Source organism: Rhinatrema bivittatum, chromosome 7 (assembly GCF_901001135.1).
Source record: "Rhinatrema bivittatum chromosome 7, aRhiBiv1.1, whole genome shotgun sequence".
NCBI lineage: Eukaryota > Metazoa > Chordata > Amphibia > Gymnophiona > Rhinatrematidae > Rhinatrema > Rhinatrema bivittatum.
In genome coordinates this window covers 191,704,547-191,724,619 of record NC_042621.1, presented here as the reverse complement: position 1 = coordinate 191,724,619, position 20,073 = coordinate 191,704,547, and the positions used below count along the sequence as shown (strand labels likewise).

General features: G+C 39.7%; 1 protein-coding gene across 5 annotated transcripts in view; it reads left to right on the top strand.

Moving 5' to 3' along the window:
- The window catches only part of SIRT1 (sirtuin 1), a 94,795-nt gene that overhangs the window by 49,403 nt on the left and 25,319 nt on the right, over positions 1 to 20,073 (top strand). For all 5 annotated transcript variants that reach the window (XM_029609704.1, XM_029609709.1, XM_029609708.1 and 2 more), the window contains exons 6-8: positions 12,172 to 12,251; positions 13,429 to 13,615; positions 15,575 to 16,162. In XM_029609704.1, the coding sequence (XP_029465564.1) occupies positions 12,172 to 12,251; positions 13,429 to 13,615; positions 15,575 to 16,162 (855 nt within the window). The remainder of the gene's footprint in view (positions 1 to 12,171; positions 12,252 to 13,428; positions 13,616 to 15,574; positions 16,163 to 20,073) is intronic.

The window sequence follows — 20,073 nt, the reverse complement described above, 5'->3', positions numbered from 1 at the left end:
CTTTCCTTAGCATCTTCATATTCAAGGTTAAGAGTTGTCTTCTGTTCAAGTGTGAGAGAGTCTCTGATTTGGTGGTCAGAGATAAAGAATCTATTAAGAGCGTCAACATAGAAGCACCATTGTGGATTTTAGTCAGCACAGAGATGAGTTTAACATGTTGGAGACTACATTGCCAAGATCAAGAAGTTCAGGTAAATGGACAAGGAATAAGCCATTTGGTCAATCAACAGGTTAGAAATCAGAACATTAAGATTAGCCCGCTATCATTTCCAACTCATTGTGAGTTCTGTGCAACTGCAGTAGCATATGTGAACAAGCAGGGAGGAACTTCAAGTCCAAGAACATTGGAGAAGACAAATCAGTTAATTTGAGTGGAAATAAATCCTAAAGATTTCAGCACCATTCTCAGTAGAAATCTTCTGGATTCATGTGAGTGGGCACTCTGTAAGATGCCTTTTAAAAGCGAGTGAATCGATGGGGCAAACAGATGGATCTTTATGGTGAGTAGCAAAAACACAAAAATCAACAATTTTATAGTGAATGCAAAGAATACAAAAGTGAAGGGATAGCTGCACTGATTCAATCATGGCTAAAGCTGGATTTTAATGTATTTATTCCCTCAATTATTATTGATAGATTGGATAATGAAAAATAGAGAAGGAAAAGTCAAGCCTTTCTAATGGCACCATATTGGCCAAAAGAGACTATGGTATGCAGACCTAATGAGGTTACAAATCAATCCCCTTCTAAAGGTTCCTGAGGTCTTTTATTCCAGAGTTCAATAGTAATGTAAGACCTATTACCATTTTATCTTTCAGCAAGGATCTTGAAAACCAAAAATTAAATTAAAAAACTACTCTTCCTCTGTTATTTCTACTTGGAAAAAGCAAGAAAAAAATTCAACGTCACTAGTAGATGTACATATATGGCATTTATTTGAGGAACATTGCAAAAATTGTTTAATATCCCCTTGGTGGGCAGATATGCCAAATATTAACTTTTTTACAAAAATGTTTAGAAAAGGGTCTAGCCTTAAATTAATAAAATGTTGCGGTGTCAGCAATATCATATTACAGAGGTAGAAATAAAGGAAATTCTGTCGCATCCCATCTGGATGTCACTCATTTCCTATGTGGGGTGAAAAAGTTACATTTCCCATTTTGAGCAATTGTGCCACAGTGGAATCTAAATTTTGGTATTAAGAGCATTTATATCAAACCATTGAAGCATTCCACTATTAAGGATCTTACATTAAAGACAGTCTTTCTAGTTGCAGTATTGTCAGCAGGGTGTACTTCAGAGATTCAGACATTATCCTGCAGGGATCCATTTTTAAACTTTACTTAAGATTCAATAATTCATCTAGTTTCTTCATTTTTACTGAAAGTGATTTCAAGTTTTACTTAAATCAGTCTTATTTCTCTAGAAGTTACAAAATAAGTTTGTGAATCTGATAAACCATTTTATTTGGAGGACTACGTAAAGGTGACTCGGCATCAAAAAAAACATTAGGAAGATAGACTAAGGAAATGATAGCTCCAGAAATTATCAGAGCCCATTCAACAAGAACGCAGTTTTTCTCTTGGGCAAAAGCAGTGGCTGCACATCCTGTAAACATTTTGTAGAGCTGCAACTTAGTGATCTTTACATTCTTTCACAAATCATTATATATTGAAGGCCCTCATGACAGAAGACACTGCTTTTGAAGCAAGCATTCTCAGAGTGGGTTTAACATCATCCCACCCAGAATAATTGGGCTTTAATAGTTCCCAGTCATTCTGGGCTCATATAGCAGGGTGAGAAAGGAAGAAGAAATGTATACTTACCTGACAATTTCCTTTCGTTTAGTTCTGCTACACCAGTCCAGAAACTCACCTGGGGAGGTAAAAGTTTATTGATTGCAGGTTTTTATCTAGCACCAAAAAACCCCAAAAAACAAATCATGATTTGGCATTACTAAAGTTTACTTAAAGTAAACTTAAGATTTGCTATACTAGGTCAGACCAAAGCTTCAAGCCCAGTATCCTGTTTCCAATAGTGGCCAACCTGGTCACAAGACCCTGTCAGGATCCCAAAAGGTAGATAGATTCTATGATATTTATCCCAGGAATAAGCAGTGGATTTCTGCAGCTCCACCTTAATAGTGTTTTATGGACTTTTTCTCACCTTTTTTAAATGCAGCTGCATAATAACTTTCACCATATCCTCTGGCAATGAATTCCAGAGCTTAATTATGCATTGAATAAAAAAAAAATTTGTTCTTATTAGTTTTAATTGTACCATTTAGTAACTTCATTGTGTCTCTCTACTTTTTGAAAGAGTAAACAGATTCACATTTACTCTTTCCACTCCACTACATATAGACCTCTATCAGATCTCCCCTCAGCTGTCTGTTCTCCAAGGTGAAGTCCAAACTTTTTTAGCCTTTATTCATAAGGGAATCGTTAAATCTTTATCATTTTGGTCACCCTTTGCTGTACTCTTTTTAATTCTGCTATATCTTTGTTGAGATGATGTCGTCAGAACTGCATACAATACTCACGATCTGTTGTGTACTATGGGGGGTCTGCCCCAGGTGACAGGAGAGGGAGACCCTCATCCACACCGACAGAACCCAATATGCTGGCAGTCAAAAAGCGAATAACCCCAGGACCAAAAAGAAGCTGACAGCCAATGAAGACCAGGGTCATCCTAAGGGGGGGTGTGGAAGAAGGGAATGTGGAGTAGTGGTAAACTGGGGCAATTATGCCAGATTCCATGCTTTTGTGCTCCCACAGCAGAAATCTCCTTGCACTACAGGAAGGACTCCAATAGCCCCAAGCAGCATTTGCTACACATCAGCAGGAAGTGTCATTAGCATGCGTCTGCTGGCACAGAGGAAGGGGCAGTGCCATTTACTTGTATTTTCTTATGCAGTGCAGAGGAATCAACCATAGATGGGAAGAGATGACTGTCACCATGAACAAGGTGCTTGGGAGGGTTAAGGAGACAGAAGGAAGTGTTTCCTGGGGTCTTAGTGCCTCAGAAAGAGAGAGTGCTTGTTGATAGGATCTTGGTTGGAAGGGAAGAGGCTTCATGGGGTATTTGAGGGGGGGGGGGGCATAGACTATAGAGAGATTATTTGAGGGGTTCATGGGGGGAGGCTGTATGAGGTATCTTGGAGAAAGGGAAAAGACGACATGGTGTCTTTTGGGAGAGTGCATTCTCAATCTTGAGGAAGGGAACTCCTGTTGTCCTTCAATAATGGGTAGGGCACCTCTTTCTGGATGATTCACCCTGGCCCCCTACCTCTCTGTCATCCCTGGTGGATCCTATCCCACTAGCAGCCACAGAGTAGTACAGGCCCTCGGGACTTCTGTCAACAGTCAAAGAAGAGAGGGAGAGACCTGACTTGAGTCAGAGTTCATGTGAGTAATACGGTATCCTGGGTGTGCTGGTACCTGTCATTTCAAATGACATTTGAAATGACAGGTACCAGGAAGTGGATCCCAAATTTAACCAAAAGAAAACCTAAAATACCCTCCTCCCGAAGCAAGGCGCAGGGCGAAAAGCAACTCAACATGTAAAGTATTGTGAATAAGTGTAACCAAAGTTAACTTAGAAAGTTAACAATACTTTACATGTCGAGTCGCTTTTCGCCCTGCGCCTTGCTTCGGGAGGAGGGGATTTTAGGTTTTTAGGTTTTCTTTTGGTTAAAGTTTCTTCAGGAGGAGGGGAGAGAGGACTGGGGCTGCCCCGGAGACTGGCATCCATGGACGTGGCTAGGACAGGTGAGCGGGGGCTGGGGGAAAGTTCGATTCTACCCTTACCCCTGCCTCTAACGCAGGGGTAAGGGTAGGCAGTAATTTAGCAGGTTAAAGACGCTGCTAAACTGCAGGTTAAAAAGGCGATAGTCGGGGCGCACATTACTGAATGGGAGGGAATAGCTAATCCGATCATTTACATCTCATATACATGCGGGCGGAAAGGGTTACCCGTTGATTTAAAGAAGCGGTAAGGATGGGTTAAAAGGGATAGTGAATCGTAGGTTGGACTAATGCAGCCAAATTGTGAGTAGAAAGCGGGTTAGAAGCAGGGTAACCATGGCCGCACTTTACTGCATTGGCCTGACAGAGAGGTAATACAAGTTACTTCCTCTACAGCTTCTACAGCTTCAGAGGATTCGAGGGACATAATATGCGACAAAAAACAGAAAGACCATAAAGTATACACTACTTTACCTCAGAACACAACAATGCACCATAAAGCATGTGGATCACAAGAACCAGATGATCGTACAATAATGCCCCCTCGTACAAAAGAGGCATTTTTTCAATTGTCCCAATCCTTAGCAGGTTTTTATGAAACTCTTCAGTCATCATTCAAAATGACTAATATTGCTGCTGACAGTTCTCCGGAACATAAGACGCAGAATAATAGAGAACAGTCGGTGGAGCCTCAGACATCTCCCATAGCAAACCGACCAGCTTCACCAAATTATAAACAGGATACATCATTTGATTCTCCCTCACTGCAAACATCCCCATCATCTACGGGATTCCCATCGGATCCGCAGGAACAACCTCAGGAGCCGTTTTCCCCTCCAGAAGACCTTACATACCCAAAATTTCTGGAAAAATTGGGTACAATACTGTATCTAAAGGTCCAAAAAGATATAGACCCTAGGTCAGAAACCCTTGGTCTCCTAAAAAATTTTTGACACTCCAGGGGAACCAACATTTCTTCCACCACAAGAGCTCCTGCATTCAGTCTTACAGAAATCCTGGGAAACACCTTGCGCTATCGTAGCGGTTTCCAGAAAAACGGACATAAAATTCCATATGAGGAAAACATCACTGTACTCTGTACCACAATTACCTCATGCTTCAATTGTAGTAGAGTCAGCGATGCAAAGATTTAAGAAAACAGTCACATTCCTCATACCCACCAGGCAAAGACAACAAATATTTGGATGAGTTTGGGAGGAAAATATATCATAATTCAATGTTGAATGCCCGAATTATGCACCATCAATTCTACATGGTACAATACCTATATGAGTGCATACAAGCTATAAAAGGTATGCTTTCCTCGACTGCGGATCAGATACCTCCGCCTCTTCATGACTTGGAAGAGTCTTCTCGACACCTTTTGAGGTCAATCTATGAAGCATATGAAACATTGTCTAGGGCATCGGTAACAGCCATTGTAGCCCGCAGACTAGCATGGTTACGCTCAAGTTCTATATGTGAAGGTTTGCACGAGAAACTAACGAACCTCCCATGTACAGGAGATATCCTGTTCAGAGAACGATTTCAAGACACAGTGGGTAAACTAAAGGAGGAAGCTCCAGCAATACAATCATTAACATCACATCCTAACTATTCGACCACACATCGTTATATTGGATCTAATCGTAGGCAATCCTATGGCAGGAGACCCTACAGATCTTACCAGTCCTTTTGTACACAGACTTACCCTGCTTACCAGCGTCCTGCTCCACAACAGAATACCTCAAACCAACATAGAGGTAAACCACATAATCAGAGACAGCAGGCACAACAACCGGCTACTGCAGTGAAAGTGACTTCATCTTTTTAGTTTCCCAGCCACCACCACAACATCAAGCACCACCCGGCAGGATTCATTCCTGCCTGACAGCTTGGGAGAGAATAACATCCGATCAATGGGTTTTGGAGATAGTACGTCACGGCTACCAACTCCAATTTGTCACAAAACCCATATTACCTCATCTTTCCACTTTCAAGATTCACAACTTCGAACCACAACTGGGGGAAGAAATTGCTTTGCTTCGCAAACAAGCAATTCGACAAATTTACCCAGGGACCCAATCTTTAGGATTTTATTCCCCATACTTCCTCATACCCAAGAAGTCTGTGGCCTTTGCCCCATCCTAGACCTAAGGGAATTGAACAAATTTCTCACCAAAGAGAAATTCAAAATGGTATCCTTGAAATCAATCCTTCTCTGATTCAAACCAATGATTGGATGTGTTCCATAGACCTCAAGGATGCTTACACACACGTTCCAATCCATCCATCCTCGTGGCGTTACCTATGCATTCGCTACAGGCATCAACACTACCAATACAAAGTTCTCCCCTTTGGACTATCGACTGCACCCAGGGTGTTCACCAAATGCATGGTGGTGGTGGTGGCTCATCTCAGACAACAAGGTATAATCATTTTCCATATCTGGACAATTGGCGCATAATCGCCCCAACTCCAAACATCTTACTCGAGCACCTCCATCGAGTGATACAATTCTTACAAGAATTAGGATTGGTGATCAATTTTCAGAAATCACACCTACAACCAACACAACAGTTACAGTTCATAGGAGCATGTCTGGACACTACGTGCAACAGGGCATACCTACCAAGCGACAGAATATCACAATTCCGTCTTCTGTTACATACCTTGAACCATACTCAAAGACCTTCAGCGAGACAGGTTTTAGTAGTCCTCGGCCACATGGCAGCGGCAAATTTCATGGTTCCCAACACCAGGCTACACATGAGACGCCTGCAATGGGGCTTGAAACGTCAATGGAAACAGCACTCACAACCATTGACACAGAGATGAGGAAAGATATAACATGGTGGCTCCTAAACTCCACCCTATCCAAGGGAGCATTGTTCAGTTCCCCTCCTCACAACACAGTATTAACCACAGATGCGTCTCGCAAGGGCTGGGGTGCACACCTCCAGATTTATGAAACACAAGGGTTATGGACAATCTCGGAACAGAACCTGCAAATTTACTGGAACTCGGAGCGATTCGCAATGCATTACGAGTGTTCCAAGACCACCTGAAAGGATGCAGGGTCATGATCTACACGGACAACCAAGTCACGATGTTTTACATCAACAAACAAGGAGGGTCCGGTTCATGGTCCCTTTGCAAGGAGACCTTGACAATCTTCGAACATGCTCACTGAAATTGCATACATCTCCAGGCAACTTACCTACCAGGAGTTGCAAACACAAGAGCGGACAAGCTAAGCCGCATCTTTCATCCTCACGAATGGGCACTCAATACAGAAATAGCCCAAGACATATTGGTGCAGTAGGGGACACCTTCGATAGATCTCTTTGCAACAGAGATCAATGCTCAAGTTTCCAAATTCTGCTCGATAAGACCAAGCCAATTCAGGATCGCTCAAGATGCCTTCCTCATCCCGTGGACGACGGGCCTCCTATACGCCTTTCCTCCCATACCACTCATAACAAGGACAATTCAGAAATGCATAGCAGACAAAGCTCAACTGATACTCATAGCCCCGGCTTGGCCGAGGCAACCGTGGTACAGTTTCCTTCTCCAACTATCCATCATGGATCCAATTCGATTATCAAATCGCCAGGATCTTCTCTGCCAAGATCAAGGGACGCTTCTACACCCACTACACTCATCTCTCTACTTGACAGCGTGTAGATTGAGAGGCTCCTTCTAACAGAACAGAGAGTTTCCACCTCTGCACAATTTATCTTGTTAGAATCCAGGAAACTCTCTCCACAAGAAAAAATTACAGCTATAAATGGAAAAGTTACTCTACCTGGTACACTTCCAAAGGTGTTCCACCATTGGACTGCTCACCTGAATTGCTCATTGATTATCTTCATACACTATATGCAGCTGGTCTAGCAACATCATCCATCAGAGTTCATCTCGGTGCCATAGGGACATATCACAGACCAGTTAACAATATTCCTATATCCAATCACCCCTTACTATCTCGCTTCATTAAGGGGCTAACTCACATTTGTCCTCCGATCTCTAAGCCTCCAGTTCCTTGGAACCTCAACATAGTTCTAGAACAGCTCATGCTTTCCCCATTTGAACCCATGGACTCTGCACATATTAAATACCTCACATGGAAAGTGGTATTCTTGGTTGCAGTAACATTGGCACGAAGAGTTAGTGAATTACAGGCCTTGGTCCGTTATTCTCCATATTTACAATTTCATCACCAAAAGGTAGTTCTCCGAACTCGCCCATCCTTCTTTCCAAAAGTGGTTTCCCAATTTCACCTCAATCAGACCATGGAATTACCCACCTTTTTCCCTAAACCTCATGCAAATGCTAGGGAAAAACTACTGCACACACTAGATTGTAAAAGAACTTTAGCATACTACAAAGAAAGGACAAACTCGGACTCCTGTGTTTCTCAACTTTGTCTCCTTTGACCCAAAGGCACCTGGATTACCAGTGGCTAAACACACCATCTCCAGCTGGATAGCACAGTGCATCAAATTCTGTTACCTTAAACAGAAACTAAAACTACATTCACAGCTGAAATCTCACCAACTCAGAGCAGTAGCAGCCTCATTGGCACACCTAAGGAATGTGCAACCCATAGACATTTGCAAGGCAGCTACATGATCAAGGCTCCATACCTTCACATCTCCCTACTGCCTTTATCAAGAAGCAGCCACGGATGCGAAATTAGGGCTAGCAATCCTGCAATTTCTATCCTTCTGTCCACGGTGACTGCCACACTGTCAAAGATCACTTACAAACATATATATCAAAACAACGTGATCGGGAGCTTAGGACTCATATGACAGCATGGCTAATTCAGCCCTGCTATCGACAGGAAAAAGCAAGTTTGCTTACCGTAAATGGTGTTTCCGCAGATCGGATGAATTAGCCATGCTGACCCACCCCTCCTCCCTGGCAGTCACCAAGTTTTCGACTACACTAAGGCTTAATCACAGACTGAGGAGATTCCGTTACTTTCCTGTGCGGGAATACACGCGCAGCCGCAGAGAGCAAAGCTCTGATTTCTGCTTTGACAAGCTCCGCCTCCTGGACCTGATTGACAGATCCCATGACAGCATGGCTAATTCATCCTGCTATCTATGGAAACACCATTTAAGGTAAGCAAACTTGCTTATCCATTTCAAATTTGTCTACATATTTTTATTTATACTTTGCAGTCTTTTTATTGTATTTGGTGAGGGTCTGTGTTCTATCTGACCAAGGTGAGGTATTCTGCTAGCATGTAGTTTCTTTATAGGGATCTATAGCAACCTGGCTTGTTCTGTTTTCCTAATAGGAGGTGCATTGGTGTTTTAGGGCCAGGTGGAATATTTGCAATGTTGCCTTTTCAAAAGGAAGATTCAGTGCTGGCAGTTGGTGCTGTCTTGGTATGGGAAGTTTTCTATATGTAGGGCTTCTCTACTTCCCCCAACAAACATCCCTTCTCTCTCCCCCTGGGTTGTGTGTTTGTTTGTCAATGGGATTCTTTCTGAGGTGTATGTGTGTGTGAGTGAGAAGAAATTTTGTGCTGCCTCACTAATCCAAAACAAGCCCAGGGTGACTGGAAATGAAAAGATTTCAGTTGTAGAGAGTGGAGAATTGTTCCATCCTTATTAGTTTTAATTATTGGGTGTCTGATGTGTCTGCCATTTTTAAATATTTTATTGCTGTTTAGAATTTTGTATGAGCTCTTCATTATTGGATATTCTATTCATCAGCTCATTGGACATATTCTTATTAGAATGGTTTTACTAGTTTTGAGTGAAGGGATCCAGAGGGTGAAGAGAGGAAGTGAATGGGGGTATTGTTGGGGGTGGGTGGGAGTGTACCATGGAATGGTTGTGCCAAAGGTAATATCCACCCCACTGCCACATAATTTAGTTTTGCCACTGCTCAAGATGAGGTCACACCATAGAGCAATACAGAGGCATTATGTTATTCTGTTTTTATTCTCCATTCTTTTCCTAATAATTTCTAGAATTCTTTTTGCTTTCTTGGCTGTTGATCCACAACAGAAATATTTCAACATGTTATCAATGATAACACCTATATCATTTTCCTGAATAGTGACTCCTAATGTGGAACCTTGCATTGTGTAGCTATAATTTGGGTTACTCTTCCCTAAGTGTATCACTGCACTTGTCCACATTAAGTTTCATTTGCCATTTGTCATTTTGCCAGATAACAGAATTTCAGACATGAACTGAGAACATGGCTCTTTAGAAAAGCTTAAGATTTAACATAAAATACCAATATTCTGATAACTTCAACTTCAGTACAAAAGATTATGGTAGTGAAGTGAGCAATAAATAATGAATGAGATAAAGTGTATAGGTAGTAGAATTAGAATCTACGGCTGCTGGAATGCCGACTTATATACTTCATATTTGTACATTTTTTATCTGCTGTCATGTTGATTAAGAATATGTACGAATATGAACAAAAACATTTAACTGTTGTGATGTTGACCTAAATTATTAATGCTGACATAGAATGTGATTGTATGTCATTGGCAAATTTGATCACCTCTCGTTCCCAATTACAGGTCATTTATAAATATGTTAAAAAGCAGTAATCCCAAAAAAGATCCCTGGGGTACTCCTATGCACCTTTCTCCATTGAGAAAATGTACCATTTAGCCCTATTCTCTGTTTTCTCTTACCCAATTCCCAACACTGCCCCCATCCCACAACTTTTTAATTTCCTAAGAAGTCTCTTGTCTAATGCTTTCCGAAAATCCAGATACGCTATATCAACTGGCTCACCTTTATCCATATGTTTGTTTACGTCCTCAATAAAAAGTAGCAGATTGAGACAAGACTTCCCTTGGCTAAATCCGTTTTGGCTTTGTCCCATTAAAACATGCTTATCAATATGTTCAGTAATTTTGTTCTTTTATGATAGTTTCTACCATTTTGCCTGGTATGCTGGTCTGTAGTTTCCTGGATCACCCCTTGATCCCTTTTTAAAAATTGGCATTACATTGGCAACCCTCTAGTCTTCAAGTATCATAGACAATTTAATGAAAGTTTACAAATCAATAGCAGATCTGCAATTTCTTTTTTCTACTTTAGATTATTTCAAAAATAGCCTTAGATTAAAATTTTGTTAAATTTAATAAACTGCTTTTTCATGGGAATACTGGTTTCAATTTTCCTGCAACACAAGTAAATAGTGAATGCACAGAAAGTGCCATGTCATCTGCCACCATCTGCTGTAAGGGGAATATAACCAATCTTTCTGGACTGGTGTAGCTGGACTAAAGGAAAGGAAATTCAGGTAAGTATAAAGTTCTCCAAATGTCAGAAACCAGTGTCCATGAAGCTCACATGATATCTAGAAAAACAGATGTTGTGTGGAGCTCAAACTAAGAGGTTCTAATGACTGTAGTTGATGGATCCAATATTGTTCCAGCTGGAACAATCTTTTAGATGCATCACCACTATGCCAGTGGGGTAAGACTTGCAGAATTCTAAAGAACAGTAGGTCTATAAAAACATTCTCAAATTCTAAACAGTGGGTCACTGAAGGCATGATCAAATATATATTCTTGATAGCTGTTATACTCGGATAGCCTAATGTTTAAAGATCAGTGTCTTGCTGACAAAATTTTGGGGCAAGGGCACTGTAATACATACTGTCCCAGCTGAGTGGTAATCTGTTTTATGATGTAACTAAAACTTAATGGAAACGAGAGAACCAAGAATCTTAAAAGATTGCAAATGCATTGATTATGCACAACAGCACAATGATCAGAAGAAGAATGTCCCTCAGATGCCTATTGTGTGGATGGATCTGAATGAACAACCTAATCTTTTCCATCTAGCCCCAAATAAACCTCTTTCTGGTCTTTAGAATCAGTTGGAACTTGACAGTCTTCCCTTGGAATGTTTTACTTGTAGAGATAGTGTTCATGATAAACTTCTTAGCTTTAGATTCACCCCTTCATAAGCTGTTATACATAAACTCCTTGATACTTCTGTTTGATGTACTTGAAGCTAGTGGTCAACCACTTCCCAGAATTTCACTCCATGTAATGGAACTCAGTCATTGTGATTAGCATGCTTCTTACTGGCATTGGCTTATTGCACTCCTTGGTCTCACTCTTGTTTAACCCCTTGCTCTCTTTATGGTCTTTCAGTGCAGGGTATGTGTCCATCACAGTAATAGTAAGGACACTTCTTAGAAAGATATTTCTCCTATTTGTAATGGCAAAATATCTAAGGTCGTCAATGGGCATATACATGAAGCTAAAGCTAATGTCATTTCTTCATAGTAACTAATGTTTCACCATTGACATGAGATTTAATTGTTTTTGTTGTATCCTACAACCTGATTGTGGTGTTTTTTTTGTTTTTGTTTTTTTTTTTTTTAAGGCCTGCAAAAGCTTAATCTGTATTTCTTTTTTTAGGTTCCTTTGCAACAGCCTCTTGCCTGATTTGTAAGTACAAGGTTGACTGTGAAGCTGTCAGAGGAGACATTTTTAATCAGGTAAATGTTGGGATTATCTTTCCCAAGTTTTGAGTTTTATAATATTTAAAACAATTGAAAGCTTTGTAAGCAGAGGCCTGATTTTAAAAGGGAAATCTGCCACAGTTACACTTAGATTACCATAGATGACCATCTACTCATTACAGAATTGTTACCACAAACAACCTTACACTAGCTAAAGATAATTTAGATTTATTTCAGTGGTACAAAAATGCAAGAAAAAGGTGGTCTTACTGAAGAACAACTACACAATGAAGTGTATTTGTTTCCCCTTTGCGGATTTGGTGTGTAGTGAGGACAAAAATAAATGTGCTCTCTGAACAATAAACTGTTTGGAATGTAAATAATATAAAAATTTAGTTGTAACTAGCTAGTGGCATCTGTTTAAGTGAATCTCCAATTACAGCTGGTAACGGGGATCATTTTGGTTGGGTCAGGCTGATGTCTTCTACATGATTCTGTTGAGCCCTGGCTTTGAGTGCTGCATCTAGCTCCTGCTTCTCATATATTCAGGTCCTGGAGATACTATACAAGCAGCCTTCTTAGTCTCCTGAAGGTATAGTCTCAGCCATACCACAACTGTGATATCTGCTGGTCAGGTGTAGGTTGTACACAGACCTGGTTCCAATCTGTGAACCTAATCCATGATTCACACTGATGGGTGTTTTTAACTGGAAGAGGTTTAAAAAAAAAAAAAGAGAGAAAAGAACTTGTAGCTTTTAATCATGCCATGGATTATTTCTTCCCCCCCCCCCCCCAACCCCTTGGGGGCAGGAGGGACAGAACCATTGAAAAAATGTAAATGCCTGCTGTATGCCCCAGCCTACCCCACACCATCAATTTTTGGCATGGCTTCCTTTTTTGCATTAAGCTACATTATTGTGGTGTGTCATGGACCACTGTGCTAGTGCTGTACTACTTGTTCCACTATGCTGCTTTAGCTTTTGAAAATTGTGCTGGAAATAGAGAAAAAGGTTACAAGGAGGAAAGAGAGTGCTTGAGATTAGGAATCCTATACGAGAGAGAAGAACTGAGGCAATTGATCAGTATGTTCTAATATCCATGGTTGTGCTTAGATATTTCTGTGTTTTGGTTGTTTTTTGGTTTTTTTTAAATTTAAACTGAAAAAACATTCAAATCTAAACAAAAACATTAAATGTTGTTCCTTATTATACAGGTGGTTCCTCGATGTCCTAGGTGTCCTACTGATGAACCATTGGCCATAATGAAACCAGAGATTGTTTTCTTTGGTGAAAACTTACCAGAACAATTTCACCGAGCTATGAAGTATGACAAAGATGAGGTGGATCTTCTTATTGTCATTGGGTCTTCCCTAAAAGTAAGGCCAGTAGCACTGATCCCAAGTAAGTAAATGACTCTCGTTTTTTCTGTAAGTTAGGATATGTCAGGAAGACAAACATTGTTAAATGTTATCAGTTGAAATTTTTCAAAATAGGATATATTTATTAACTTGCATTAATGTGCATTGTTAGTAAATTGACCTCACTGAGATTAATGGGGTCTGTTGATAAGCAGTGTACACTAGTGTTATGTATTTTAGTAAATATGGCCCATTATCTCTTAAAAAGGTGATGGGGGAGATTGCATGACTCATTTTAAAAGGGAAACTCCTTGCAGAGTTTCTTCCTTTTGAAAATTTGGGGCTAGTGGGTACTTCTGCACCCACAGACTGTACCTGCTTTTAAAGTAAGCATGTACTTTCGCTTTTGAAAATTGGTGCAAAGTCAGCAAGTAAAAAGTAGCCACAGACTTTGTTCCAAAACATATAGAGGTCATTCATAAAAATGCATTATGGCGTTAATGCGTTAACGCATGCATTATGAACAATAACTCACGGCGTGAATGCAAATTTTTTGGAGGGGCGGGATCAGGGAGGAGTTTGGGCAGGATTTAGTAAAATGAGGGGCTGTAATGCACCCTGTGATAGCAAAACACATGCTATCGCACGGTTTTAATGCCATAAATAACTACACCTTTTTTCCTGGCATTAGGCTGTGCAATATGCCTGAAATGGCCATAACGCAATTCATGATAACTTGGAATTGCATTTTGGCTATTTCTGGGCTTGGGAGAGGAGAGGGGGAGAGAGAGAGCCTTTGGGGAGGGCCTCACTGTGTGCACATATTTATATCTCTTTAGGAGGGCCATCTAATAGGTCAAGGTGAGGTGTTGGTGGTTTAAAGGCCAGTTTTGCATGTAGAGTGAGATGTACGAACAGCACATTATACCTTGGTGAAGATTTGACATCATTTGGAATGAGGGAAGTCTCACAAAGATGAAATTTTGTTCTATGTTACCTCACCCTAGCTTACAAAATAGTTGACTCAAAGATCAGTTTTGATGATGATCTCCTTTTGTGAGTGTATAGTAGCATTTTATAGAATTCAGTAGTTTTTAAGATTGTACAGTCTACAAACATTTTTTAGCATAGTACTTCAGAGACTATGTGGGCTGAGACTGTCAGGGTTCCCTGCCAGATGCAGTATGAATCTATGCAAGGCTAACACTATTATAAGGCAGCACGAGTGCACTGCCTGGGTCAGCAAAGCATGTCAGCCTCTGTACCTATTGCTAACAGCATGAGCAATGCACTGTGAGCTAGTGTGCACTCAGTCCTCATGGCAGGCTCTTCTTCTTCCTTTAGTACAGATTTCTTACCCCAAATAGGAAGCCTGAAGGGAAGTGGTGAAGGATTCTGCCAGCCAGAGGGATTGTGAGCACATGCTGACTCTTGGTCCCAGTGCTCAAACTGAATGTCATTGCCTATGCTATAGAAACCAGGGTCAGAGCTGCCTAGCACAGCAGCACCTCTTCAAGAAAGAGAAGGTGAGGCAGAGGCTTGTGGGAAAGGCAGACTTGGTATCATTAAGGGCATTTCCCTTTACCGGTTTTGACCCTGTGCCACCCACTATCCTAATCTCTAAGTTCAGGCTCACAGTAGTATCAAATCATAGAAGTAAAGAGTTTCAAAACCTTTTTCTTTAAAATATTTCTAACACACTGAGGATACAGAGAGCAATGAAGAAGCACTATACATCTATAACTGTTTGTTTTGCGAAGTGTTATTTTTTTCAGCTCTTATGCTCCCAGCCTGCCTCTGCATTGTAGGATTATTGTTTTGTGAATTACTTCATCATTTACTAAGGATAAGTTTGTGAGGTGGTGGTGGTTTTTGAATCTATGATTTAAAGTGCCTCCTGGCCTTTCTTTTTCTTTTTAAGGTAATCTGAAGCAATATGAGAAGACACACTTAAATCTATTCTTTTACCTTTAATTTCATGTATCATTTTTCTTATTTATAGGTTCCATCCCTCATGAAGTGCCTCAGATCTTAATTAATAGAGAGCCTTTACCTCATCTGCACTTTGATGTAGAGCTTCTTGGAGACTGTGATGTTATTATTAATGAGTTGTGTCATAGGTTGGGAAGTGAATATACACAGCTTTGCTATAATTTAATAAAGCTTACTGAAATCACAGAAAAACCCCCACGAACACATAGAGAGGTGGAATTGCAGCCAATTGAGTTACCACCTACACCTCTAAACATTTCAGAAGATTCTAATTCTCATGACAGAATCACAGTACATGACTCTTCAGTAGTAGATCAGCTTCCCGAAAATACTGTGGGCAACTTGGAGAATTTTGATCATGTCTTAGAATCAAATGGAAGGTGTATGGTTGAAAAATCGCATGAACTGAGTATGCACACTACTACAGAAAACTTGGAAGGTGATACTGAACAATTAGTGAAAATGGAATGCATGAAGGATAATGGATCCATTAATGTGGAAAATAAAGAAAAACATGAAAAAAAAATTGATGTTGAAACACTCAGAAGATGTTGGATGAGCAAATTTGCAAAAGAACAGATAAGCAAGCGACTTGACGGTAAGTAGAATCTCATTTCATCTTTGTGAAAACTTTAATTTACAAAGTTGAGACATTGAAGCCATTGTAATAAGAAATATAATTATTTTTGGACTACTTATTTACATTCATATTTTTGATCAGGGCACTAAACAAAGGGTGACAGTTAAAGTACATTACATAGGAAATGATGGCAAGACATTGAAGCCAATTGATTTGGAGTTAAACTGTAAAGGAACAGGATTCCACTACCAAAGGGAGTGAGAATGCAAACAACTTTGTAGCTGCATAAAAGCCCATTGGAGCTGTTAGGATTTAAGCTAAGAATATCAGAATGCCTCTGTATTGATCCATGGTGTGATTGCACTTTGAGCAGTGTGTGCACTTCTGGTTGCCCCAATTAAAAAGAAGATATGATATAATTAGAGAATGTGGAGAGAAGGGTGACCAAAATAATGCGGATGGAATGGCTCCTCTGTGAGGAAAGGCTAAACAGGTTAAGGCTCTTCAGTTTGGAGAAAGAGCTAAGAGGAAATATGATAATAGGTCTATAAAATCTTGAGTGGGGTAGAACAGATAAACAGGAAACAGTTATTTATCCTTTCCAATAATACTAGGAGTAGGGCACATTCCATGAAACTAACAGGTAGCATATAGCAGTTAGAGGAGCTAGGTTTAAAAAAGGATTTAGAAAAGTTCCTGGAGAAAGAATCTATAAATCATTATTAGCCATGAAAACTTGGGAAAGTCACTGCTTATCCCCTAATTATGAGCAAAAAAATAGATTGACTCCATTCTTTGGCATCTGTTGGGTATTTGTGACCTGGATTGGCCACTGTTTGAGATGGGATGCTGGGTTTGATTGCTGTAGAGTATTGCACAGTAATTCTTGAATATATGTATGCATTAACAATGGTTGATTTATAACCAAAGAAGTTTAATTTTATGATGAGTTTGAGTATTCCAATTGAAAATTGTCAGTTTTATAATTCAGAATTAGAAACTAATTGAAAGCTTTAAACAAAATCCTTTTCTGTAGCCTGTCTCCTTCCCATTCATTTTTCATCAGTGAGCTATCATACACAACCTCCTAGTAGTTTCAAAGTTTTCTTCCACTTGACTAGTTATTACAAAGAATCATGTTTAGGGAATGACTTTAGTATAAGTATTGGCCTGTTGCTGACTAGTGCATATTTGTGAAAGAGCAATACTTGATTTTAGCATTGTCCAGAGTATGTAAGATAATTGTATTCTGATTTTGAAAGGGAAATGAGGCTTATAAGATCACTCTTTGTGCATGTCTCTAATATTTTTTTTTTCATATTCTACACCAGATTTTCAAAATGTCAGAGGGACATTAGTCTCTCAACAGTAGACATGCATTTGTTTAAAACAAATGCACATCTGAACCAAAAAAAGGCTGTGCACAAGAATACCCAAAAATCTTCAAATTTTTTTAGCAATGGTTTTTTTCCCCTCTTTAAATGGCTTCTCCTGAGCCTCCCCAGGCCTTTCCGGTTTGCTCCCTAGCCCCAAAAGAAAGTTAGAGGCCCAGATCTACCTGACTGGTTTCAGCCAAGCCTAGCCAGGGCTGCTACAGCCCCCATATACCCCTTCCATGGGGGTCCTGGAAAAAGGGTCTGGTGCAATCCGTACTCACTCCTTTCCTACCACAGGGCTGGCACCAAAGTGACCGCCATACAACATGGTGCCAGGCAGCCCAGAGATTGGCGCCAAAGTGACATCACTTTGGTACCTGCCTCCGTCTGTTACCATTTTTAAAAGCATTATAGTAGGACAAGAGCAAGTAGGGGATTGCTACTGCCCAATTGTTTTTCCAAGATCCTCATGGAATGAGTAAGTTTATTATATTTTTATACCATCATTCTGTGACAGTCATAACTGTTTACAAAGAAGTAACATCAAAATAAAAAAAACAATCAGTATAAATAAATATTAATACATTAAGGGAGAAAATAGGTCTAATACAAAATTCATAAAATTAATAGTAACACCCCCCCCCCCAAATCATAAAATTAAAATAAAGTATTGCCTTAAATCGACCCTACAAAGGCCTGATGAAAAAGCCATGTTTTCAAGTTTTGTGGGTTTTTAGTTTAGTTTTTTTTTGTGTTGGTTTTTTTTTTTTTTAGAAGCCAGAAAATCTTTGTAACCTTAAATCTCTGGTTAGAGTTCCATGATTAGGTCTGGCAATAGATATAGCGCGCTCTCTAATCTCACTCAGCTGGGCACTTTGCACTGAAGGGATCATTAAAAAGCTTTTATTAGCGGATCTAAGATTTCTTTGGGGAGTATACAGATGTAAAGCTATATTAAGCCATTCGGATTTCAATGTTAATGATTTTGTGCACTAAACAGAACCTTGAAATCAACTCTAAATTTGACTGGAAGCCAGTGTAATGAAAGTAATGTTTGTGTGACAGGATCAAACTTCCTGGTGCCTGTCAGGACTCTAGCGGTGGCATTTTGTAGTAATTGCAAAGGCCTTATTGTGCTTGCAGGTAAGCCAAGTAGAGCATTACAATTGTCCAAATTTGAGAAAATCAATGTTTGCAGAACCGTATGAAAATCTTCATAATTCGGGAGCGGCTTTAGATGCTTTAAAATGTGTAATTTATTGTAGCAGTCTCTGATTTTATGATTAATATATTTCTTCATGCTAAGCTCACTATCAATATTACTCCCAAATCTCGGGCATTACAGATCAGTTCAATTTGTATAGAGTCTATGTTAAGGTAAATTGGCTTTGATAATTTTCTATTTAATATAGTTTCAGTTTTTTGATGATTTAACATCAATTTCATATGTCTAAATTGTTGAATTGCTGAGAAATAAATGTCAACCAAATTCAGAGTATTTTCTATTGAATCCTTAATAGGAGCTAAAAGTTGTACATCTACATATATGTAGTGCATAACAACTAATCCAGAAAGTAGTTGGCATAAAGGTAACAAATAGATGTTAAAGTGTAGCAGGGAGTCAGGGAGGTCCTCATCCTGACAAATTTGTCAGGGAAAGGGGGCATCAGAGAAACTCAGGGAGAGATGAGAGAGGGATTGAAGGGTCTTTGCGAGGCCCCAGATGGACTCTGCCCAGCCCATATGGGTGGGCTGGAAGGGGATAGGATTTGAAGGACCTTGTGAAGATCCAGTTTCATTTTATTTTTTTCAGGGTGGAGGTTCTTTTGTTAATGTTTGTTTTAGGGAAAGAAACAGAACCTAAAAAAAACATTAAACAAAATGTAAACTGTATTTACAAATGTACCCCCCACCACCACAGACATGAAAAAATGTGCCAATACAAATTTCTATGGCTTGCACATCTCTGAGAGATGTAGATTTTTTTTTTCTAGATTCATTCATATGCATGGACAATGCACAAGCACGCATCCTGAAACGTAGGTTCCTTTAGATCTGGGTGGAACTTCTTGTTCTTGGAAGAGATTATATATATATATATATATAGAGGAAGCAAATAGTATGCTTTAAGGACTTGGGGGGAGGAGAGAAAATGTTAGCAAACGTGTTCTGCCAAGTATACTGATTTGGCACAGTACTGATCTGGCAGGTTGCCAAATATAGAAGGCATGAGACATGGATGGAATTTTGAGTGCAGTGCACACGTCCCAGTTTAGAGTTCTATGTACTATATAGTTTTGAGCAGTAGTTCTCGGTTTGCTAGCTGTGATTTCATATATCCTCTCCACCTTCCTCTTTTTGTAAAATTCAGATTATATTATCCTTGTAGATAATTATGCATATTATAGTTTGCATCTTTTGTCCTAATTTACATTTATCCTTTCACATATTTTATCAAATGTTATTCATCACGTTAAATCATATACTATCAACTGTTAAATCTATTCGTTTTCAAGTTGCTTTCTAATATTATCCCAAGCGTTTCATGTAACG